Source organism: Colossoma macropomum, unplaced genomic scaffold (genome assembly GCF_904425465.1).
Source record: "Colossoma macropomum unplaced genomic scaffold, Colossoma_macropomum, whole genome shotgun sequence".
Taxonomy (NCBI): Eukaryota; Metazoa; Chordata; class Actinopteri; order Characiformes; family Serrasalmidae; genus Colossoma; species Colossoma macropomum.
The window spans coordinates 19,106,655-19,133,819 of NW_023494800.1; the positions used below are offsets into that span (position 1 = coordinate 19,106,655).

At 39.0% G+C, this 27,165-nt stretch overlaps 1 protein-coding gene across 1 annotated transcript in view; it reads left to right on the forward strand.

The window, feature by feature from the left end:
• nrxn2a (neurexin 2a) overlaps window positions 1–27,165 on the forward strand; it is a 340,805-nt gene that overhangs the window by 42,625 nt on the left and 271,015 nt on the right. Inside the window, exon 5 of the mRNA XM_036588000.1 lies at window positions 527–541. Coding sequence (XP_036443893.1) covers window positions 527–541 — 15 coding nt within the window. The remainder of the gene's footprint in view (window positions 1–526; window positions 542–27,165) is intronic.

Here is a 27,165-nt window from a genome sequence, read left to right on the forward strand (position 1 = left end):
CACAATGCCACTTCCATATTCAGAGTTTGCAAACAGAGGAAAATGAATCTTTCTCATTTTTGCGAGGAATGTGGTATGTAAATTAGTCATATTTCAATGCTGAGTAATAAAGCTATTCTGTTTGATAGGCCCTTTTTCTCGTCTCACAAACATATTTACAATACTTTGAGTTGGCTGCTTCCTTTTATGTGAAGAATACAATGCATGATATACAGTGGTTTAATTTATGCTAAATTTGACCTCACTAATTCTTTAAAGACATCAAGGTGGTGAGCACAATATCCTACTGATCATTGTGAAACAGGCTTACGCTACTGGATTTAGCCAGCACTTCAGTGATAATGACCTTATTCTGTCACAATTTGCAATGTTTTTCCTGTCTAAAGAGTTGGTAACAGTGTGACAGAAAAGTCTACAGATATGAACAGATTTGCATTAACTCTTGTTCTTTTTTTGACTTTGGGCAAAGAATGTTTTTACAGTCTGTCCTGACTTTGTGATTTTTTTTCTTCTTCTCTTTTTATAGGTGGTCCAGAATCAGGTAAGAATATTTTTTCTCTGCCCACTTCCTGTCTGTTTTTGACCTTTCCTCGTTTAGCGCACATTCAGAGATGGCATGCATGCATTAGCTCTTGAAACAGGCAGATGCAGGAGACTATGGTTGGGACTGGTGTTGATTGGGCATGCAATCAAACATCTTTTGGTGAAGATTGAGAGGTTTCTGTCTTTGATTTGAAGCACTTGGCTGCACTGTGGGTCTTCTATTGTTTCACCACAGCTGCCTTCTGTGGCAACAGCGAATGCTTCGCGATGTGAATTGAATTTGATTGTGGGGAGCAAATAATGCTTTTTCCATGGCTGCCTTACACCGGAACACGCTGCTGCCATAGCGTCATTTTGGAGTGGCTTGATGGTGCTCAGAATTGGACACTTTCATGGACTTTCTCGTGGACAGCACTGCAGGCTTTGCTTCTTGGTGATGGAAATGCACCTAATGCGCTTTCTGATTTCATATAACCATCTCCACACCGCTGAATTTCCGCTCAAAAGCTGGACTCCTTTTATATTAGTGGAACATATCCACCAATTCTTCTTATTACACTATCAACGATCTAAAAATACAGAGGATCCTCCCAGCCAGGTGACGAATGACAAAAGCCTTGAGCCAATCCTCTTTGTAAATTACCATTTTAAGGGATTTGACTAAGACCTCAAAGATACGCAGTAGCCATTATTCATGTAGGCCGTCATTACCAGAGTATGAGCCTTCTCTCTATCAAGAGGTTCACACTACTGAACTCCTTTCTTATTATATATTCTGTAATATTTGAAACAAGTCTGTGATTGTGTTAAAGAATGAATTTAGGTAAAAGCATATATTAGGAATATGTTTCAAAGAAGGGTTCTTAGCCCAAGTGTATGTATTTGGAGCCCATTAAGTTCACTACGGTTTCTCAACATGCTGACTGTAGTATGAGTCCATGGCTTCAGTTTGGCCTGATATGCTTTATTATACTAATATAGCATATTACAAGGGTTTACAATTACTGACTCTGGCCCAACCATTGCTGTGCAATTTTGCAGCCATCCTCTAACCTGGCCATCAATGGAACGGTACCACAATGGATATTATTGATCAGTTATTCTTTTGGGAGTGAATCATTCTGAGCATGGCAGACACTGACATGGTATTAGCATGTGAGTCGCTAATAGAAGATTATTAGGTCCGGCAGCATTTCCTGAAATAACAGGAAAAAATTATTACAAGATAAAATGGGCAAATCTTAACTTAGTGATGCAAGGGCTGGTAGACTGCCAAAACTGTCGCCTTTATTATTAGGACCAATATGACCATATGACAATTTTGGTTGGACAATTTGAGACTACTTCACCAACCAAAAATGTCCTGTGATCACAGTGGTCCTTTGGACAAACAATGACCACTGATAAAAAGGTGGACTAACACGAACTGTGCATGGAAAAAGATGAACTAGCTATGACTGTTTACCCATGAAATGTACCAACAAGAGGGGTGTGTCAAATTATATACAGGGTTTAAAAACCCAAACAGCACTGCTGTTCCTGTAACACTTACACCAGCACAATACACACTAACATGTTGATGTCACTACTGTGGTGAGACTACTAAAATAATAATGATCCTCCCCTTCCTTTGATGGCTAGTGTAGAATAGGCTGATAAATGGTGCAACAACAGGAGGACTGTATCTACAGTTCCGTCTAAACATCAGAGGCCTTGAGTTGCTAAATTTCTAATCAAAACAGCCATTCAATACAAGTTATTCATTTTCAGGACATATTTCTACCATATTAAGTAATTCACTTGAATAAAGAAGGGAAAGGTCAAAGGAAAATATGTGAAAAAACTGGACTTTACAAAACTGAGTTTAAAAAATATTAAAAGATAAAATGAAACAGTGATGCAAGGACAAGTAGACCACCAAAACTCTCACCTTCAGATTAACAGTACTTAAACCTTTCATTCTTGAGAGAGAGGAGAAAACAAGTTCCACCCTTGCTTCAGATCTGAAAACATTCACAGGTGTTTCTCTCCATCCTTCCACTGTGAGAAGTCAACTCTATAGATAAATGCCATTAACAAAGATACAAAAACAAAGAAGCCGCTGATGTTCTCAGAAACCAAAAATAAGTACCTAGAACCCAGACTTCAGTGTGTTTGTGAATACTTAAAACATGAGAAGCAGAAAATGCAATCAACTTCTAAAACTAAATTTGCAGATTTCTTTGAAAAATTCAAAGCAAGTATCATGAAAATAATGGAAGCTGCAATTTACAGCAAAGGGTAGGCAGATTAAATGCAAAATATTTTTATTATATATCATTGTTAAAGCTTCTTTGTCATTTTTTGGTAATTATATGTGTTATGCTTTTTGCCTGATGCTGAAAAATTAACTTATACTTACTGACCGTTTTTACTGGATATTAAATAAATCAGGTGTGGCATCTGACCTTTGCACAGTATTTTATATACATAAGGTCCATCCATAAGGTTAGTAGACTTAGTAGAACAATAAATCAGTCCACTAGTCACAGACTGTAAATACAAGTGGACAGTAAGTATATACATGTGTGTGTCCATATGCATATGTCAGATTAAAACATAAAAAGTGAACTTCCCCTTTCAAAAAAGCTATGGTCATTTAGCAGTGGATGAGTGGACGTTAGAACATTCACGCAGCCAGACACTCTGCTTCTCTTCATCATATCATTCTTGTCTTGAGACATCGCACATGTGGGTCACCTATTTTTACTGAAATATCTGCCCCTGTGTTTACTGAGCAAACTCCCCAGTTAAGCCTGGCAGACTCTCCTCTGGCTTACCTGTAGAGCTACTCTAGTGTGCAGTGTGCTCTCTCCCTCTTTAAGCTTCATGAACATGTGTGTGTGTGTGTGTGTGTGTGTGTATTGGTAGGTTATAGTGGAAAATAAGCAGGCATGGGGAGTGGGGGAAGGGCCTTATCATCGTTCAATTCGACTGGAATAATGAAAGGAGAACTTTGTTTTTAATTAAAGTCGGACCTTTGGGCATGATTACGGCTGTAGTGATTAATCACTTCTCTGGTCCACTGCAGGGGCTGCGCAGGTTTGGCCTCTGCCTTTGAGCACCAGTGTATCAGAGATGAGCCAGTGGAGCACAGCACAGACTCATTCTGCACAGGTGCTGCTGTGGGATTAGATTCAAAGGAGTGCTTCGGCAAAAAAACAAATTTGCACAATTTTTCACTTACCCCAGATGTAGTCAATCAGCCAAGACATTTTTGTTGTCCAAATATTGCTTCTTTAGTTTAGAACTGGAACTAAGAGACTAATGCTAACAAACACTAGAATTCAACAGTCATCCGAATCTTTTGTGTAAATGCATGCCCCAAACTTTTTTTGACCCATTTAAGCCACATTGAGGTCTTCATTAAGGGTGCACAGACTTGTGGACTGTGAACTACTTGTGTAAATCAGTGATGTGAATTTGCTTTGATTGTTGTTCCCAACGATCTGATGATTTTCCATACCTGAAAATTCGCCATGATGTAATGCAGTTCAGTTCGATACTGGGGACTGCAGTTGATATGAAATAATATTGTGGCATCAGATCACACCTGAGTGAGCTCAGTTTATTCTGTTAAGTAGTAGTTATTTAGCCTTTTGTTGTGAGGACTCTTATTTTAATGGGCAGGGCTGTGTGCACAGGTAAACAGTGTGAGCCTAGCAGTAAACAAGAGTAGCCAAGCAAGCTAGCAGTGAGAGCAGAGTGCTACCCTGAGTGCCATTTTCCCTTTGTTTTTGTATGCCATTTCTGAGTTATTTAGTAAAGCCAAGTTATGGACCAGCAGTGGGTTGCACCAGGTTTGTGAAAGTTTATACTTAGGTTTGTGCTTAAAGTCTTTACTAAGTCCTTAGTTTACACTAGTTAGTTTCAAACTATCCTTTTACTTAATTTGGTTGCACCACAAATCCGTTAGTCATGTCTTACCTAGTAACAACTAACTAATGTGTATGTCGCTTTAACATGACGGTAACATGTACAGAACCAATCAGTAAACCCGCTGCCAGCCTGCGCTGACTTTTTCAATGAAAAAAATATCCCACATAGAAGAGAACGATGAGTACAAGTTAAACTGAATAAACCTAATTATCTGTAGTCATTGTCTGTTAACCAAACAAATCATGTTTATGGTCTTTTCTGTGCTTTCTACATTCTGTGGTTTCTGATGGTTTCCACAGCACTGACACCTGCTTAGGGGGAGGTGTAGCTAAATGTTTAGTAACTACTAAGCTCAATGTTAAAACTACAACCCTGTTTTCAAAAAAGTTAGGACACTGTGCAAAATGTTAATAAAAACAAAATGCAATGATATGCAAATCATTTAAACCCTATATTTCATTGAAAATAGTACAAAGAGAACATATAGTGCACGTGGCATGGGTGACGTGCACATCTGTAAAAGCACCATTAATGCTGAACAATAGATACATGTTTTGGCAACATATGCTGTTATCCAGATGATGTCTTTTTCAGGGAAGACCTTGATTATTTCAGCAAGATGATGCCAAACCACATTCTGCACGTATTACAACAACATTGCTCCGTATTAAAAGAGTCCGGGTGCTAAACTGGCCTGCCTGCAGTCCAGATCTGTCACCCACTGAAAACATTTGCTGCATTATGAAATGAAAAATACAACAAAGGAGACCCCAAACTGTTGAGCAACTGAAATCCTATATCAAACAAGAATGGGAAAACATTTCACTTTCAAAACTACAGCAATTGGTCTCCTCAGTTCCCAAATGCTTACAGAGTGTTCTTAAAAAAGTGTTCTTAAAAGAAAGTAAATGGAACACAGCAGTAAACATGCCCTCGTCCCAACTTTTTTGGAATGTATTGTTGGCATTAAAATTCAAAATGGGCATATATTTTTCAAAAAAATGTTTCAACATTTGATATGTTGTCTTTTCCTTTAAAAATATGTTTTACATGGTTTGCATATCATTTCATTCTATTTTTATTTACATTCTGCACAGCATCCCAACTTTTTTGGAAATGGGGTTGTAGATTGTGCAACTCCTTCTGATTTAGTAATACATAAACCTGAACTTAGTAAATACTTGTTACAAATGTTACAACTAGCCTATGTTTTAACCTACGCAGAGCTGGTGCAACCGGCCACTGATCTATGACTTGTCCAAATTCTTAGGAGAAATCCCCCATGCTACAGAATGATTAAATTCCACACAATTAAGCTACCTGCTTCAACACCATGTTGCCTTTTCAGGTGAGCTGTAAAGTTTGTGATATCACCTCAGTTTCTTAATTCACACAAACATTCTTTGCAGACAGCAAAATTTCTTTTTTTAAAACATACATTTTTGTTTCAACACCTATGACTTGTCGCCAACATGAGAGCGTAAAACGTAATTTTCTTGACTGCTACCACTCGAATTGCCTCTGCATTATTAGGCGCTTTAAAGTGAACAGAAGCGCGCAAGCAACGCTTTATTTGGCACGTTGCAACAAGCTTACACCACATGCTGCCACCTACAGCGTAGGAGCATACAGAGAGAAATCATGTGGATAATGTTGGAACAGGTGTAAAAATAAACATGCATGCCTTGATGTTTATATGTCACATTGATGACACTGGATTGTTTGCTGTTAGGTCGGTGCATCGCTACAGATCAATGTACTGTTACATCCCTACTATGAACTATAAAAGTTATCATAGCTTCACAGGGTAGTTGAACACTGCGTTGAGCTTTTTTAGACAGATACTGAGCCAAATTCTGACTCCTCCACTGAATCCAGCTCCCCTTCACATGCATGTATGTCTTTCAAGCATCTGGATGCTAGATTAAGTTTGTGATTTCTGTTGTTTTAATTTATAAATGCAGATCTTCACTGTACATTTCAAGATTAACTGTTATTTTTAAATGGAAAAAATAGAAATCATGATCGTAATGCGTGCTCTCGGTATGGCTGTGTTATGTACAGCTGTTATCTGATGAAGCTGCCAATAATGCTAAACTATGAAATAAAGTTTTTTTGAGTTGTGCTCCAAACGACGTCAGTAAGTCTGTTTGAGATTTATAAAGATCTGGATGTGCTTTGAGCTGGTTGAAAGAAGTTTTGCGCATGTTTTACAGAAAAGATTTGGGTGACTATTGACTTCTAGCAGTGTTAGCCTTATAGCTCCAGCACTAAACTCAAGAAGCACACAAAAATGTTTTGGCTGGTTAACTACATCTAGGGTAAGAGGATAATTATAAAAGTTAGATTTTTCGCCAAACCATACCTTTTTATAAAAAGGGCTTCTTTAATGGTTAATGGGGGGTAGTTAGAGCTATACACTGCAACATAATGACATTTTACAGCTGAAATCTCATCTTAAATGTAGTCAGTATATATATAATATTTCACATAATGCGATTGCTGTAAGAATATTATAAGACTACTTCACTCATTCTAGTGTTCAGTTTACGTGCAGAACTATGACACTAAACATAATTGTATAATTGAATTTAATGCAGTGCTGCATCAAGTTAGTGAAATGTTGCATAAAAATCACTGCACTTTTTTTCCCAGAGAATGTAAATCTGTGTTTTATTTCTAAGTAGGTTAATATTTCCTGTGTTAGTGTACAACAAACACATATGAAGTATGTCCTGTAAATAACTTTCCGGTGTTCGTTAAACGGCTGATGTATGCCACCATTCTCCACTCTTGATGTAAACTGGGCAGTCCTAATCTTGGCCACCCACACAGCTTTAACAAAACTGTGTTTCACAACAATCTCGTTCTCTCTGTTCAAGTTAGAAACACTTACTGAGAGAAAACTGACAATGAACAAAAGCTATCCTAGAAAGCATAACTGTGCTAGGAAGAGTGTCCATTCATTTAATGCATAAACCCAGCTGTATAGTGAAAAGAACCTTACATTCTTTAAGAAGGCACCCTATAAAGATATGTTGTTTAGTCTACAACACGACCTGCATATGTATCATTTCTCCCTGCTTGTGCTGTGGTCTAGCAAGCTGGGACTGTTTGACTGGGGCATGTCAATTACGCATGTTCATCAGAATATTGGGACTGCGCCCAGACAGTACTCAGATAGGTCTGATCAGCGTTTTTTAAGCCATGTTTTATTTTATTTGTCTTCTGCATTTTTCATTCAAACTTTACTGGATGTTTTTGATGTTTACACATTGTTCCCTGGGACTTTGAATGTAGCACCTCAGACAAATGAAATATCGAGATATGTATCATGTATCGTGAAAATGTCTCATATTGTATATTTGGCATATTGCTCACTCCATATCATAGAAAAAACAAATTTCTCTTGCTTTTTTTAAGAAAGGAGTTTGAAGTAATATGTAAAAACGTCGTCAAGATTGTTAAAATGTACCATTCACTGCCCAGTCCATCCAGTCCATATATTGTAACCATGCTGCAAAAACAGCCTGTTTTAAATTCATTGTTTCTGTAATGTCACAAGAATCAACTTATTTACATACATCCGCCTATTCAGCCTACAGCTGGTTGGCCCTGCCCATTCACATTGAAGTTCTTAGGAGTGTTTCAGCTCTGAGTGTTATACTGGACAGCCAATCAGAACAGAGCTCATTCATCTTATGCCAGTTTTTAAAGGCAGTGGCTGGAAAATGGTCATGTAAAAATTAATTAAGTGCATTTTTGGTACATAAAATCACACCAGTGTTATAAGACGAATTCAAGGGAAAGATAAAATGTAAGAAAAGTGTAGTATATGAGGCCAGTAAAGAAATAATGCTTGAAATAAGTGAAATTAACTGCCAGTGGAATAAGACACTTTCACTAGATAAAATGTCTTAAAACAAGTTAAATGTCTAGAAACAGACTGAATAGTATTAATACTTTCCATAGTTCCTTAATGATCTAGATCTAGATATATAGACCTGACTTAACCTTGTACATGGCCAGGGTCTGCTGTCGGCAGTCAGGCAATTTGCATTGAAGTTACTTAATAATAAGCCTTAGTATGTAATAAGTCTGGGATTTTAAGGGGCTAAGGTGGCTTCACTTGCCAAGCTATGATTTTTTGCAGTGTAGAGCCTTGACAACATAAGGAATTTTAATGCTTTAATGGTTAAATGGGTAAATGATTCTCCTTTTAACATTTTAAAACTAATTCTATATAGCATCACAATGGGGTCCAGTACTGTTAGAAGTCAGCATTTTGTTCTGTACTGTATGAATCCTTTTTGCTACAATTGTAGGGTTAGAATTGCTCTACCGTTGAAATATATGAATGTTTCCTTTTTTTTTTGGACACTTTATCACAATGAAAAGGTCAGCAGCGTTAGGGGAATAGAGCCGTGTGTCTGAATCAGCAGAGTCATGGAAAAGCACCACAAGGCCATTTGAGCTATCTTGAGAGTCTCTCCTGATGAATGCAGGTCAAACGCTTAAATGCTGCTTCCTCCTGTGCTGATCCTCTGGCTTCGGCTTATGCATTTGATCCACTGTAAAAGAAGCTAAGCATGCTGTTAGTGTTTTAGTGCTTTTTTAACATGCAAATTGTTAAAAAGCACATTTTCCCAGGCTTTGACACATCATACATTTGTTCTCACACACAGGCAGAAACACGCACACACACACATACACTCGCACAGACACTCAGTCACTAATGACTAATGACCCAGGCCCCAAACTAAGCTAATTCTTAATCCCGGGAATGTATTATGGCTTTGAAATGAGCTTAAAAAGAGCATATCATGTCCTTCACATGGCCTTGGCATTAGAGGGATAGAAAGAAAAGACCAGGAGGGAAAAAGCACATCATGATTTTCATAAGTGCTTGTTTTGCAGATAGCTTTTTTTTTTTTTACTGCCATGCGGCATTTCTCTTTCTATCTCTCTCTCTCGCTCTCTTTTCTTCTTTTCTGTCTTTCTCTATCCCTCTGCCTCTCTCTCTCTACCCTCTCACTCTGTCTCTATCTCTCTCATCCCCACCTACATCTATAGTGGTGGGTAACAGACACAGCCATGCTCATTTACTCTAATCTGATTGTGAACTTCCATTTTTTTTGAAGTATGCAGCTGCCTCCCTCTGTTGGTGAGATCCTATCACGATGGTGAATATCACAAAGGCACAATCCGTTTACCGCTCGGCAGTCAGCCACCTGAGATATATGATTTGTTTTTTTAAGGGCACCGCGGGTCCTTGATTGTAATGTAATCCGCCTCATTTACAAACTGAACACGGTGAACAATTGTACACAGAATCCCCCCATGTTTACCTGTCTGGAGGCAGCCTCTAAACCCGGGGCTCTTGGTTGTTATGATGCTTGAATCTGTCTGCATCTTTAATGCGTATTAATAAAAGTGCACACTTCCCTCAAGCCTTTCGGTGCGTCTGCCTCTCAGCAATCCAAGCAGAAGTTGCCAGCAAGGTCACAGCTCAGAAGCATTGTGGGGTCTAATCTACAAAGCCTGGCAATTTCATGTAAGCCGGAATTTCACCAGGCCTAGTGCTCCAGAGCCTCCTGACCTTGGAGAACATTGTGTATGTGTTTATGCGTCTGAGTCTGTTTGTGTGTGGCCACATGTTTGAAGGCCTACATATCATTGCTGTTAAAAAGAAAACCACATAACTCAATTTTTTCATTTTCTTTTTTTGTTCTTTTTACATTATTATAAAATACTACCAGCCCTTTACATTTTGTGAAAAACTGATGATTGGATCTATAGAAATGGTCAAAAAGTACTTGGAATTTTTTACTTGCGTTAAAAGTTTTTTCTTATCCTGAAATGTTACCAATTTGGGGACAGAGAAAGAAAGTTTGGTTCCAACACCGATGATTGTAAACTGAGGTGAGTTTTGTCATCAGTTACACTCTGACTGTTAGCACTTTTGTGTATACAAACCTCAGCGCACCACTAGAGAAACAATCTTTTATCATTATAAAGGCTAGCTAGTCACCACTAGCAGCAAGTTGTATGCAATGTCAAAAGTTAGCCTTCTGGGGCATGAAAGATTCACAGCATCTTGTAAGTCATTTAAGAGTTTCATTTCAAGCAGTTAACTGCTAGCAAACAAGATATCCTTGCATGTTTGCCGATGGGCATACCACTTAGTTTCACATGTCTTTGTTCTTGCACCAATTTGGTGATGGTCTGCGCTTAAGCATCATAATAAAACTGTTTGTGGCTGACCACTTTACAAGTGGCTCCTTCATATCAAAGTAGGTGGTTCTTGGCCAAATTGAGAAATGAAACCCACCCTCTGGCTTGGGAGACTAGGTGGCTGTTAACCCTGTATTTGCTTGTATCTGGCTTCCCTGAGGGTGCCAGAGCACTGTATGGTAGCTGTGCTGGCTTTATTGGCCATCTGTGTGGGGAAAGGTACCAATGGCTTTCTCACATGGGTCTACTTTTCAAGGGTTTATTGATCAATGTGGATAAAGCTAGAGCTCTGACCAGTCAAAAGGTCACCTTGGTCAGTTTAAAATCTGCACAGAGCTCATTTATACAAAAATGGCCCTGCATTTCCTTTTCCCCTGCTGTTAAAGCTGAATCAGGCACATTATTGCGTCTTTGATTATGAAGTTTCTTTGCTATTATCAATGCTAATTTGATATAAATCTAAATTCTTTAAGTTTTAATTTTTTTAAGTTGCTTACTTTTAGTTTTCATCACAACCTGTATGAAGCAAAAAGCACAGTTGTTATATTGCAGCATGATTATTATCCATTTTTTCTCCAGCCACTTGATAAATAAGTGGGAGTCTGCACAGAGTGGTTAGAATCCACTCCAAAGCAGAGCACAGTGGTGTTCATTGTGTTGCTTGTTGATTGCGTTTGATTGTCCATTGATTTCTGTTTGTGTGCTGCATTGTGCACATCAAGCGCATGTTGAACACTCATTTCCTCTTCATCTGAGGCCCATCTGGATTTGGGCCTGTTTCCTTCCTTTCCTTCATCGGCAGGTTACATTCATCATCAGACTTGATTCTGAGTGTTCGTCCCCATGGTGATATTTCTTAGCACCGCTACATTTTTTTCTATCTCGACCCTGTACATTTTACTCATCAAAATTTGGAGCATGAAATCCTCCTCTCTAGGTGGGTTCCCTCTTGCTCGTTTCATTTTGTGGTGGGCTCAGAGGCATCAGCCCGCTTGTCCTGCCTCTCTTTGTCTCCAATTGGGCACACACACACACACACATGCTAACGTATAAACACGGCCCATTCTGTGTGGTGGAGGCTGCTGTTGGAGCTACGCTTTCCCTCTAATGACGTGAAGAGAATGTAAGAGTTCTCTGGGCAGGAATCTCCCTGTTTCATCTCTCTGCTGCGTCTCCATGGAGCAGTAACGTTCACACCCTGGCTTGCGGTTAGCGCACCAGCACTCACTCCTGACTCACTAGACTGATATTTGCTCCTGCGCTGACATTTGTTCAAGGTTTGCTGTCACCATATCAGCCTGACAAGAGGGGCTAACTGTCCCTGTGCACAATATTGAAGCAACCAGTGCATCTGCTTTACCATTATTGCTCCTACTGGGCTGGCTTTTTAGGTGTAGGCTAAGAGGAGCTGGCTTCAAGTTGTTTCATGCAATGTTTGATGCCAAGTGAAACATTAGGCAGGTGTGCCGCTTTTCTAGGAATGGTCTTCCATGCCTCTCAGTGGAATCATCAGTGCCCACTGTGCCTTGGCATGTGGTAAAGCAGTGGCACGAGAGTGAGTGTAAGAGCTTCCAGGAATGCCTAATCTTTTCAGTCAGCAAGATCAAATCAATTCATCTATCCACACTCCACCCACAAATACAATAATTTTTAGTGACCGTTGCAAGATTGGACAAGCTTTAAAGCAAATGGGCAAAAATCCCATTCAGCCTAATCACCTCTGCTTGTTATGTTAGCAATGCATAATCATCTCTGCTTCTTATCAGTGCGTAATTGAACAATTCCAAGCCCTGCCTCGTTTTCTTAAGGCTGTACGCTCATTGACTGCCATCTTGAAATCTTGAAGTAAAATCCCAGAATCAAAGTGTATGAACAGAGAATTGTGAAAGCAAAGTCATCAGAAAAATAAATATTTCTGTTTCATCAAAAAGATGTAAGTATTAGGGATGTCCACAAGTAATAGAGTACTTGGTTTACTGATCAACGTGCCAGTATTTTAATTCTAAAATAAGAGTTCAAGTATTCATTAAGTTTCTTTGCAAGAAGAGAAGAAGCAGTGAAGGACTATAAACTGTTTTGCTCACGTTTGCAAGTAAGTGCATATCGCTGCTCTTGGAAAAAAATCTCATTTTTCAGCTTTTGACATAATAAGTGCCTGTTGTCTTTTACGTGGTGTGTATATTTCATGATGAACTAACCAAAGAAATGGCCCAAAATGACTTGAAAAAGTGTCTTGTTCCATTGATTTACGTTAAAAGTAAAGAATGTTTTTTCATTCTCTTAGAAAGTTACTATTTTGGAGATACGAGGTTTTGATCCGACAGCAGCGATATGTTATATTAAACTCCTGTACTACAGATCCCAAATGTTTTAATGTAAGCATGTTGCAAAGGACAGGTAGTTGAGGACATGAGTGTGAAGTCAGAGGCAGCATGGCTTCATTGCTAACTAGGCTAAGTTACTGTAGCTAGTAGCAAGTTCGAGAAACATGGAAAAAAATAAAAAAATATACATTAACAGACTAACGTGTTACCCACAGGAAAGATAAATCTCATTGGAAAAGTCTCCTTAATATCTCTGCAGTTTCTCCCAGACAACAATGAGATTAGATGGAAAGACTTACTTCAGTCTATGTATGTTGAGCAAATGACCCCAGTAATTGCTTGACCTGTGATACACATAGACGTTAAGCATCTCTGTTTTCATGCAAAGTAGGAGTTTTCTGGCTCAAATGGTGGCAAACATGAAAGTAACAGAGTGCTTGTATCCATGCAAAATTTCTGACCGATAAACAAACACTCGTGTATAATTTGGTGTGCTTTACTTGTTTTTTTTTGTGATCAATTTTTTTTTATTTGTTTCCTGTTAATCAAGCAGCATTTTATCACAACATTACAGAACTGCAGGAAATAAAAAAAACAACCCCCTTACCCATCCCGTCCCTCCCCGTCCCACTGGTCCATCCATCCCTGTTTCCTGTACATACTTTATACTATTTACTAAGTAAGATTTAGTGCAAAGGATGACATTTCAAAAATAAAATGAAAAAGAGAGAAAAAAGAATGTTAGCGTACAAGATGTACCTCATAGCCTTTGTTCCAATCTTTTTTGTCACATCACAACAAATCTGTTTCCATGTCTCAAGAGTAGATGTTTTAACTTTATTAATCCAGCTGTGGCCAACTCTAACATAACTATGTCATGCAGTTGAAATAGCCAATGTCGTACACTTAGATTATGTGGGTGAAGCCACCTCTGTGCAATAATCTTTTTAGCTGATGTTAAACCAGCGAGCCACATCTTCCTTTATTTGCCTGTTAAGTTTAAATTGGAGTCATCATTTCCCCACATTCCCACACCATGTGCAAAAAAGTTCCCATTGGTTGTTGTGGACAATAGTTGCAGTAGGGATGTACTGCAGTTTTGTAAGAAAGCATTTTTGTGGTGTCCAGTATAACCTATGACAGTATTTAAAATGGATCAGTTGATGATTGGGGTTCTTTGATGCATGAAATATATTTCGCCATACTATGTTCCAATCAGTTGAATTAACAGATAGTTCCTTTTCCCAGATAGACTGAATTGGGAGCTTCTTATACAACGTTTCAGTAAGGTGAGAATATATAGTTGATGCAAGACCACGTGGTGGCACATTAACAACCCAGGTATAAATTGGATGTGGCTTGAGGTTTGTTCCCCATGGAATTCCGTATGCTTTAAGGGCTGAACGTAATTGTAAATACAAAAAGAAGGAAGATCTTGGTATATTGAAGTTTGTTACTAAATTTTCAAAGCTTAACATCCCCTCTGAATTAAATATATCATCAAGAGTTTTAATTTTCTGTCTTCTCCATTGCTCTCACGTAAAAGGTTTGGTACCAAATTTTATATTCCTATTATGCCAAAGTGATGCGCTTTACTTGTTGAAGTGTGAAACCAACCAAACCAAATAAAAAATCCAAACTCTAGGTTGGACTTTTTCAACCTAACTAAATGTGAAAACAGCCTAAGATCATTCTCAGTTTTGTTGCTGTGAACAACAGCATAACAATATTATAATTTTATCTGGGCCAGATGTATCCCATGTCTCCTTTTTGTCTAATGCTATTTTTTGTTAGGAATTTCATCTGAGTAATGAAATTTTCCTCTGTGTTGGCACATCATCCATGGAGGGAGGAAAGACCTCATATAAAAGATGAAGAGTCCTCACCAGCATCCAATGGTGTACCGGTTAGCTGTCTTATAAGCTCATTACCTGAGGCAGCCAGCCTCTGTTACTCACCCAACATGAAAACCTACCGATTTCCCTAGGCTATTTTTGTATAATGAAACATGTTTTCAAATATATTCATCTGTGTTCCCCTTTAACACAGATGATTTCACCTGAAGTGTAAGCCTACAGCCCTACATTAATTTCAGTCCTTTTTTTGTCGTTGTTGTCTTCCCTGCGGTTAACTGAACATCCGTTCTTTAGCTATTACAGATACTTGAATATCAAATTCAGTCAAATGCACATCCCTAAGCATTCATAGCTAAAAACATTGCTAATTAATTATTGCAAGTTGTTCTCTGTCTACTCTCATCTATAAATCTAAAATCTGCTAACACCGAATAATGTAGCCCTCGAGCCAGTTGCTGTAGCATCATAATTTTTACACACCTTCTCTGCCTGTTTTAAAAGTCATTTGCTCTGAAATTGGACAACAGCTCAAAAAATAAGCCCATTAGCCTTACTTTGGGTTTCAAGATGGCAGATGAAATGGGCATACATGCACACTGACTTTCACCAGCATCCAAAAATATGTAACCACTGTTTATAATGAAGTGCACACAATGCCAATGACATTTGGTGTGAATGAACGCTGCCATTTTGCGATTTCCAGCACTGCTCACACCACATTTTACTACATGTTGCTTAAAATGTACACAAAGATAAGCAGTCAGTCTGTAGCCTTTAAGATGAGTGATCATAAAGAATACATTTCTTGTGATCACAGTCAAAAGTTTATGTACCATTGTATTTTGGGCCTGTATAGACACTCAGTTCCCCTCACTCACTGTGAAGGTTAAGAAGCTGCACCTTGTTGTTAAAATATGTGCACTGTTTAATTGTAATCAGTGTATTTGTATAAACAGTGTGTTTCTTAGTTCTTAGAGAACCATTGTGCAATTTTTGTATGCCTGCACTGACTTTACTGGATACTAAAATATGGGGGAAAGTAAAAAACTGTCAAAGGATCTGTAATTCAACACTGTAAATTAGGAAAAAATTCATAAAAATTAAAAAAAAAAATAAAAATTAAGTTTAAAATGCCAGTCAGCACTATTCAGAGTCTGATTAAGAAGTAAGAAAGTTTTTTTCTGTAGGTACCAAGCCAAGATCAGGCAGACCAAGAAAGATTTCTGAGACAACTGCCAGGAAAATTGTGTGAGATGCAAAGAAAAACCCACAAGCAATTTCTACTCAAATACTACTACCAACACACAGGCTGCCTGCAGTATGCCAAATGGCGTCTAGAGAAACCTCAAGGCTTCAGTAATAAAATGTGGTGAGACAAAAAAATACGAAAGGACTTTATATAAAAGTTGTTCAGTTTGAGGCTGTAATGCCATATGTAAAGGCAGCTGCAAATCGGAAGTTTACTGTCTGCCTTCTGGGAAAAACGTCTTTGGTTTCAAAGGCTGAGACGCTCATTGCTGTGCTTACTGCCTTTGTTATCTTTTGCCTATTAAGTAAAACTTACATATTAAATAACATTGAGCTTTACCTCACATAATAAACTATATTGCTTCCAGTTATCAAGTCTATGACAGCAATTATATGAACAATCCTTGTTTTATGGGTTCCTGCATGGGTTTGGTCTGTTTTAGTGATGCACAAAAACACTACTTGAATGTTAATAGTGCCCCTTATGGGGAATCAGAATAATTGTGGAGAAAATTAATTCTGCATATTTCCTAAAATTAATATTAAAATCAAATATTTTACATGCTGCTTCTGCGTTTCACAAATAACAAACTGTTTCACTAATTAGGATTAACACGTTGTAGTAGATTTGTGTAGGTAGTATTTCACACACACATCTTGCAAGCCACTTATCCTTCTGGGTCGTGGGGGGGAGCTGGAGCCCATCCCAGCAGTAATTGGGTGGAAGGCAGGATACACCCTGGACAGGTCACCAGTCCATCGCAGGGCAGGTAGTATTTCAGTACTACAGTAATTCATTTGTTGCTACAACATTTGCTGCTTTCCTAGTACCGGTACTACAAGCTCAAAAAGATTACAGACAGCCCTGCATAACCAATTAACATGTTTCAGTAGGAATCAGCAAAGCCCTTCCCTACCATGAAGCATGGAGGTGGATCTCTACATGCAGCTGTTTTGGGGGTGTCAGCCACAGAGGCACTAGAAATTTGGTGAAACTTAATGGCAGGATGAATGCAGCAGATTATCATTAAATCTTGGAGTAAAATTTTAGTGCATCAGCTTGGTAGCTGCGCATGGGGTGCAACGATTCATAGCACAAGGCCAATTTGGGCCTTCAGTGGCTGTAGTTGAATGAAGTAAATGCTCTGGAGTGGCCCTTGCAGTTCAGCCAGGGATATGTAAACTTATAAGCAGTAATGTATAATATAATCACATTGGTTTATGCTTTTTTTTATTTTCTACCCTTATATCATAATGTCCTTGGCTCTGTAAGGATTTTGCACTATTATGTCAGGTCATGCTTGACATTCCATGTTTGTGTCTTGAATTTGAGGAGGCCTAAAGTCTCTGCGTAGGGGCCTGGGGGTGACTTGTTACCCCAATTGTTGTAGGTAATGGAAATCTGCGAATTTGAAAATTTGAAATGACAACAATTTAGAATTCCTATCGCGCTAACCTTTATTTGATGATGTGACAAAGAAAAAAAAACTACACTCGACTTTAAAAGCCTTGCCACATGCACACAAAATAAATATACTTTTAGATTATTAATACATGTACAACTGAATTGTGCTGTGCAGTCAAGTAGAGTAAAGGTTCTATAAAGCATGTCCAACCTTGCAGCAGTTTATATTAAAGAACGCATTTGTGAGCAAGGCATGGAAAGGTCAGTTGAGATTCCATGTATGTGCCTCCAAGATGGCTCTAGAGACTATAGTCCAAAATGGCCACCGGCTCAGGAAAACTTCGCAATGCAAAACATTTTTTTCAGAAGTTAAAACATAATGTACATAAAATTTATGATTTTGTCTGGCTGTAAACTTAGTGTAGAACTCTAGTGTATTGCCTTTCTTTTTGTTGTTGTTTGTCATGTAGCCTTTAGCATTCTAAATGGCCAACTAGCACAGTAAAGTGAAGAAGTTATAATAGCAGTCTTTTATAAAGGATGGAGTAGTTTGCAGCTCAAAGCCCAGCAAATTAAATGTTATATTTGAAGTGCTAAGCATTTTAAAGTAATTTACTGCTGTGGCTTATAAACAGCTTTGCCCACCATTATTTTAGGCTTTGAAAAGGGAAATGTGTCAGTGATTTCTGAGCAAGTTCTGCTGCCAAGGGCAACACTTGTGTTCACTCGATCCTTCACACCTCCAAAGGCTCATCTAACACACTTCACTTGAGCTAATAAAGTAATGGAATGGCCCTTAAAATGGCGTCAAGGATTCCCCCGAGGGGAAATGACGAGGCCAAGTAGACAAGGGCTTGAAAACCGTTTCTGAAACAAGCGGCTGGGCTGCGTTTGAAATAGCCTGCTACACACCGCTCACGTTCTGATTGTGCCCAAAAGTAGTACAGAGTATGAAGTACGTGACCATGATCTTCTCCAGTACGCCAAAGATGTCCAGATAACATACTACTATGGCCAAATATTTCAGCATGCAGCTGGAGTTCTTTTCATGATATACTACATCCCATAATCCAATGCAAAATGGCAGCTAGCGACAGTTGCTAAGAAGGGTGAAGAAAATTAGGCACGTCTTGGGATCAGATTGATTGGTCCAGGCCCTGATGTTGGTAGTCATCTTGTGTTTGTATATAAAGTGTGGTCCAACCTTCTGCCTGCAATGCTTGAGAGGGGACTTTATAACGTGGTTCACTCACTCCTAGATAACTGCAGAATGGACCCTGCAACCAAGCAGCTATCGGAAGCTTGCCTGTGATGCGGGTTACTTGTTTTGCCTGTTGAGAATTTTCATTTGGTGGCTGCTTGAATGTTGTAGGAAGTGGCTGCTGTGACTCGAGTTTTCATCTCTTTCTGGTAACTGAGACGTTGGGGTGATGTCTTTACAAATGAGTTAACATAGTTGAGACATTAGCACCAGTTCTCAGGCAGTGTCGGCACACTGTCACCGTTCAGTCTACCACTCTTTGCCTGTCATTGTTGTACTCAACTGGGAAGCTTTTGCAAAAACGAATCTAACTGTATTCGACTATCTTGTGACCCCCATATCAGAGTATTAACATGTGTATCCTGAGACCCCAGTACAAGAACGAGTACTAAAGAACAAAGAAATGGAGTTCTTTTTTTCTATTCTGAGTTATTCAGTTTTAATCCTCTTGTATTTATTAAAGCCTACAAGTTTGCGGGAAAACAGCCTGGATTTGTTTTTTCTCTTCATCACACCCAGATTCCCTACCTCTCAAGGTGCCATGTGGGGAAATTCACATTTTTAGCAGTTTGGCACTATACAGTCTTTATGGGCTATGAGAAGCATAAACGTGCCTCTAGCTGTTGAGCTCAATTCAGATCATAACGCTCAGTTTCTGTTCTTTTTCTATATTAAACTAACACACAAAGTGCTATGACAAGAATCAGCTTCCACTTACCGTCATGCCTCGAGAACTCTGATTCTCTTGGAACATTTTCTGATTTCATATTATTAGCTATTTCAACCACATGCTGGTACAGTGAGGGGGCATTCTTTCTGGCATTCATTAAAAAGCTATGCACGATTTTCAGCACAGAAGTAGCATTTAGAGAAGGGCTAATTCTAATCTGTTTACAGGAAAAGTAAGGGAGCTGTCAGGGAATTTGGAATAGGGTACAAGAGAAGGAAAACCCCTGTCATGTCTCCGGCCTGTGATGGAAAATGGCTCTGTGTTGTTGTAAAACATGTCTTTTGCGGCAGCCACATTTCCGCCAGACTGCCATTTCACACAGCCATTAAAGCTCTGCGGCTGTTCAGAACCCCAGAGTGTGCCTGGACTGCCGCTGTCACTCATGTGCCTCTCTTCTGGGAGGAAGCGCGTTAGCCAAAACTGACAGGAGCACGGGGCAATGCTGGAGTGACCGCTCATCCACCAGCCTCAACCATCACAGACACACAGAGACAGCGGAGGAAGCTGAATGTAATAATCGCTTGAATGTACCAGAAACTTTTCATTCAAAATAGCACAACTGTACTGAGAATACTTCACTTTAGTTTATTTAGATATACTACCATTCAAAAGTTTGGAATCACCTACCCCAGTGTATACATTTCATGTAATAATAATTTAGACAGTGTAGATCTGCCACCGCCATGCTCAAAAAAATCAAAACAAATGCAAAACCATCCTTTTTTGCTCAGGCCTGTGTTTGTAGTGTTTACAGTTTTACTTGGTTTAGTTATTTAATTTTTAAGAATTATCTTTGCCTTTATTTGTTATTACTGTTTTTAACAATTGTTCTTTTCATTTACCTTTAATGTTATTCTATAGTGCTAGGTTAGTGCTTAGTGTTAGGTTTAGGGGTGAGGGTTGTTGTTTTAAGAATATTAACCACCAGGAGATTTTTTTGAGGTGGGGCAACAAGAAGTTAAGTGATTGTAGCATGGCATGTGCTACCCTGGGCTCAAGGAGGACGCTGGAGGCAGGGTTCAGTGCTGCAGCAGCCGTGTTTCTTTAATCACACAAATAAACACAAACAAACCCAAACTAAAGATATGCTAAACTAAACCTACACTGGCCTCTCTTGTCCTCGTCCTCCTCCCGCCGTGACTCGCGTGACTCGCGTTCTCGGCGGAGCTCGGGCTTTGCGCTCCGCCCCCTCCAACTCGCGGCTCTCTTCCTGTCGTCTTCGCCGAGGTTCGTCGCCGCTGGGTGTTCGGGCCCGCCTTCCTGCCGGTTCTCGCGGCCGTCATCGTCGGGGCACGGGGGGCGGGCGCATGCCACAGTGATAAATAATGTACTGTAATTATTTGTCTCATGTACAATAGTATGCAGAAACCCCTGGTCAAATGACACGTTTTTTATTTTGTTAGTGAAATTAACAGATCCTCTAGAGGGAACTAACTTAAATAATAATAATAAAAAGTAGTACATTTAGTACATTTTAGTGTTTTATTTTCTCTGCATACCGGAAAAAATAAAAGTTAAAATTTAAAATGTTCCATAGGTTGTCCACAGGCCACATTTTAGTTTTTTCCACTATGTTAAATTCAGTATATAAACAGTACTTGTGTATTAAAATGTTTTCACTTTAGAAAATCAACAAAACGTTATTTTACCAGGGGCGCCCAAATATATGCATACAGCTGTATCTTGTCACATATCTTGTCCTCCTCAAGGTTTGTTCACCACTTTTGAAATGTGAGACACTCTGAATGGTAATTTTATCATAGCTTCATTATCAGTATTATTAGGTCTGGTCTGAGTAATTTGAATACTTGAGTACTCATTCATTACTTTGGTATTCAGTTCTCTGTGTAGTATTCATAGGTTTTGTCTTTTTTTTCCCCCTACTGAAACAATTAGTAAAATAAACTACAAAAGATTTCATCTGCAAAGGCCTGAGAAAATATTAAAAATAAATCATTTTAGCTGGTAGAGTCGAATGCATCATAAACCCGTTCCAGGCATCCACAGCACCTCATCTCAGAATGCAGCAAACTGCGCTGCTCTCCACGTGGCCACTGAATAACATGTGGGAGCTCTTTAAATTGCTGAACGATAAGTAAAATGCTCAGTGAAAGATTTCCAAGAAGAGGCTGGTATACCATGGATGTACGACAGGTTTGCTGAATAATCTCATAAGCACAGTGATCCGTATCCAAATACCACCATGTATCTAATCCACGCTGCTTCCAAATCAGGTCTGTCACGTAACCACTTCACTCAGAAATACCAGCTCTTTTTTCTTTTCTTTTTTTTTTATCTAATTAAACAGTTTTATAGCAGGTTTAAAACTTGACCCGTTTATCTGTTTATTGTGACAAAATCACAATTACAAGATTTTTACTGATGTGTCAGAAACACACCAACATTTTAATAATAACATTAATAACTTTATTCATAAAGGATTTTTACAGCCGTGGCAGCTCAAAGTGCTTTACAGACAAGTGATAAAGTTTAAAGGTGCCATAGAATTAAATGAAACTGTATTTAAACTGGCATAGTTGAATAAGGAGAGTTCTGTATATGGAACTGACATACAGTGAACTTTAAACACTGTTGTCTTTTCCTTCAAATGAAAATCCTGCATTTGTAAAAGAGGGCAGTAAAACGGGCCAATTTGAAAATCCTGAACTGTTATGTAGTAGTCTTCACTCATTAATATTTACACCCCCAAAATTTACATACACCAGTCCACATTCTTATTGGGAAAAAAACTCGAGAGTGTTACCTTTCAAATGAGACTGAGCTCATCACTGTAGCCCAAAGTATGTGGGAACAGTGCTCCTTTTACTTTGGGAATGCCATTTCAGGCAAAAATGGGCTGACAGGTAAAAAGAAAGTTTGATTTCTTGTATAATAGTTACTCTTTGGTAACAACAATACACTTTTGTGAATTATTATTTTAAATATACTCTAGAGCACTATAGAAAGTAAGAGTGTGTGATTTGACTGGATCTCTCTGAACTTTATGCTTCAAATGGAGAAAGGAAAAAAAAAACGCTACAGTCAGAAAGGCTTGTGTTTTGACAGCGGTAAGACACTTGTAGTGTAGCCATTGTGGACTGAAACGTTGATTAAAACTGAACCTAAAAAAAAGCTTCAGATATTATTGTTTTAAGGATTCTATTGAGAATGACTATTTGAGCACTCATTTAGAAATATCAGTGAATAGCCTATCAAAAGCTGTTTAGGCCAGCCTCCTTTTTAAAACCATCATTGCAGACACATCTAAAGTTCCTTAATTTCTTCCACTGTTTTACAAATTATTTGACACCTGTGAAGTTACACTACAAGCATTTTATTAGCATCATTCATATATGTCTCTGGATAAATAAATATGTTATACTACTGAAAACAGTAATTCAAAATTTTTGAATTAATAGTGTATATGTAATTACAAAGCCCACACGTCTGTTTGTGTCCTCTGGGTGCTTCACAGCATTGAGAATAAAAAAAAATTCTAAATGTCAAAACATTTGAAGCATCTCCTGAGAAGCTGCTGTCTCTGAGGTTTTCTGTGAACAGTGACACTGTATTCTGATTGTGCTCCATGTCTGATGATTCACAACAGAGAATGACAGCACTCTTTAGCTCTCAGAGCTGCTATTAGATTCATTCCAATTTTCCTGATGTATTATTTTTCCTACATTCCACAAACAGCGAATGACATCTATTGACATAGACTGGCATCTAGCAGTCTCTCTGAATGAAAATGACTGAGTGGTGCCCTTTTCGCTATGGATAATGATCTTCCCCTGAGACTACATGTGTAAGACTCTTCCTTTTTTATCTCCTGTAAATGTAGCTCATGCTACAGACGTAGTATGTTGATTGATGCGCCTCTCTGAGACAGCTATATGATATTTTGAGGAATGCTGTAGTCATCCTAGTCTGGTTTTCATCCCAGGCACGGACGCTGCGGCTAGAAATGAAAAAGAGCATGCACTACTCTAGTGGTTCATGTTGTTTTACAATAAGATTGCATCAGTGCAAACCCGGTCCGTGTTTTCTTTTTTTTTCCCCATTAACTTTTATTTATGAGAGGACTGTGGCCTGTGACAGAGATTATCTCCCGCCCGACACTCTCCAGATCGGAGGGATAACCTATTTGCAAGTCTATACGGCAGCGTTGCAGCTCCAGATGAATGGCTTCAGAGATAGCGCGCTTTTGTACCGCGCTATGAATTAGAGGGGAGCTGAGCGAAGCAGGCTGTGGAACATATCTTACAGCATTTATTCAGCATACAGCAGAGCTACTGGGGGTATAGAATTTCGTACACGGACAAGAGTTGGCATCTGTTATTGCACGCCATATAGCAGGGGTGTAACAATATATCGTAAAACAATACACCCTAATGCAAAAATGTGACTGCACATTATTGAGATAAGCAGATTACATGAACGGCGTATTTCATGGAACTTCAAATTTTCCTTACATTTTTGAAACTGAAGAGATATAGTCCATGCAATGCCTTTAAAAAGTATTTGCCTCCTTTTGTTTTCTTCTGTTTTTGCAAATTTGTCACACTAAATGGTTTCAGGTCCTCAAACCAGGACTGGCTGTAGCATTTTACATGTTTACATAACATTTGTAAACCAGTTAGCTTGCTAGCTGATGTACTGTAAAAGTAGAGGCTAACTAATAACAATAAGTACCACAAGCTAATTAAACTATGTATATAAACCAAGGCAATTTTGAGAATTGCTGATGATTGATGCTAAAGAACACCTGTTTGAGGTGCTGATAAGTTAGAGTTTATTTACAAAACACTGCCTCAGCATCAACTTCTTATTTGCCAACCAAAAGCCAAAAAATGGCCTTAGTTTTAATCTTTTTTTAGTTTTTAATTTTTTTAACATGACTAGATGCTTTTTCCCCTCACTCCAGCATCTTACACAGCAAGAGGTAACTTACAACAAATACCTAATAGTTGTTAGGGGGCCTCCTGGTGGCTGTGGGTCCTTAAGCAGCCATGTATGTCACTTTAGGTAGCAAAATGTAATGTAAGACTAGGAGAACGTGAGGAAACACAAAGCACATCTATGTCACCCATGTGAAAAAGTTACTGCCCCCCCAAGTGTAATGACTTGTTGTGCCACCTTAAGCAACAACAGCTGCGACCAAACACTTTCTATATATATAGATCAGTCTTTCTCATCACTGTGGAGAAATTTTAGTGCACTTTTCTTTGCAGAATTGCTTTAATTCAGCCACATTGGAAGGCTTTCTGTCCATTTAAGGTCCTGCCACAGCATCTAAATGGGGTTCAAGTCAGGACTGATTAGGCCACTCTAAGGCACTCAAAGAAATTTGTTTCTTTTGCGCCACGAAGAGGTTGATTTGCCTTTGTGCCCCGGATTGTTTAGCTGCATAACCCAATTGCACTTGAGCTTCAGATCACAGATCGATGACTGGACATTCTCCTGTAAAATTTCTGGCAGTGAGAAGGTTCCGTCAGTTATCAAGTCTCCAAGGCCCTGAGGCAGCAAAGCTTCCCCACACCATCACACTACTGCCACCATGTTTGACTGTTGGTATGATTTTGTTATTGTGCAATGCTGTGTTAGCATTACACAAGACGGGAACCCTGTCTTTAGGAAAGTTTCACGTTACCGACTCATGAATCTGCAGAACATTATTCCAAAAGGTGTGGGGGGTCATCACCGTGTTTTTTTTGGCAAATGTGAGGCAAGCTTTCGTGTTCCTCTCGGTTAGCAGTGTTTTTTGCCTTGCAACACCCCCATGGATACCATTTATGCCCAGTCTCTTTCAAAAGGTGGAATCATGAAGACTGAACTTATCTGAGGCGAGTGAGGCCTGTAATTCCTTAGGTGTTTGTCTGTGTTCATTTGTGACTTCCTGGATGATTTGACGCTGTGCTCTGTGCTCTCTTCTAGAATTTTCATCGCAGCATAGCATGCTGTTTTTAACCTGCTTAAACCTTTTAAGTAACTTCACACTGCATGTTGTATTTAAAGCTGCAGTAGATAACCCGCATAGCAATAACTGCTTGTCATATTTGACAGAACAACATGAGATAGATAATCTGTGAAAAAATCAGGCTCCTCTGGCTCCACTTGCTCCTAATGGCATTTGCAAGAACCCAACAAATCAAAACAACCAATCAGAGCCAGGAGGAGTGTCTGATGGAGTGTCAGCCACTGCTTGTGACTGCTCCCCTCCCCCATGCGCCGTCTCTGCCCGAGCTCAATATCTTTAGTGAGCAGCTTCAGAAAGCGCACATTATATAAACACATTATGTTATGTCTAGGTTTGTAGAGTGTAGTTCATGTTCTTACCGGTGTGTGCTCCATGCTGTTTACCTGGCCTCTTTAGTTTCCATGGTTGCTAGAGTGCGCATGCACAGCAGCCTCCTCTGCAGGGAGGAGCTTTGGAAGCAGGGCTGGAACGCAGTGGAGAGGGAGGGAAAAGGACCTGGAAGTTATACCTTTTTTCAATTTCCAAGTCCATTCTCTTCTCAATCCTACCTACTGTGGCGTAAGTGATGTGTAGATTTAACAGGGCTGGCAGTAATTAGGCCTGCGTGTATCCAGTTTAATTCATCAACTCAACCTTTTACACAGGGCTAGTTAGTGTTGGATAACTATTTTTCTTCAATAAATTAAATGATCATTTCAGAACTCTATTTTATGTTTGATCAGGTTGACGATGTCTTTTGTAACATTTTGTTTGAAAATCTGAAATAATTAAATGTGACAAAAATGCAAATAAAAGAAATCAGAAAGAGCAAATGCCTTTTCGTGGCATTGCATATGGAAACTAAACTGCAAAAATGGCCTGTTTTAAATTCATTGTTTTTACAGTGTCACAAAAAACAACATATTTTCATGCTCCTTCCCCTTTCAGCCTACAGCAGTTTACTGTTTAATTCTAAGGGTTCAGTAGAAGTTGGAAAGTGGTCATGTGACAATAAATCCTAGATGTCTGTTCTAATTGACCGCCCTGGTTTGTGTCTTGTTTAAAACGCAGTCTGGACTGAAACACTCCTTATAACTTCAATCTGAATGGGTGGGGCTAAACTGCTGTAGGACAAGCAGGTGGAAATATGTAAAGGCAGTTGTTGTCATGACACCACAAAATCAGTGAATTCACTGATTTTTTGCAGCTTAATTTCCATAATAAAAACTGTATTGACAGAGGAATAAATGATACGTTTTGAATCTTTGTCATACCTGCCCTATTATGTTACTAAAATGCAAGGAAAATATAGTTTTCCATTATATAGGCTATTGCACTTGCAGATTTTTCAGAGAATTGTGACCTTTCAAAGGACTGCATTAGAAATAATGCAAGAAGAGGGTCCTCGAATATAAGCTGAAACATGCTTTTACAATGATTACACACATGTGGCCATACGACCTCGTATCCTGATTAAGAGGGGCTTTCATCTTTTCCTGAATCGCACCAGGACATGGTTTGTGATTTGCTACTATCTTAATCTAGGCCCAGCATTGATGACATCACCGGCCATGCGTGCAGTGGGCAGGGCTGTCTTTAGTAATAGTCGGTGAGACAGAGCATTAGGCCTTGTACGTCATGTCATCTTCCTCAGGGAAAACTTCCATTACCCCTTTTAATTCATTTCTGC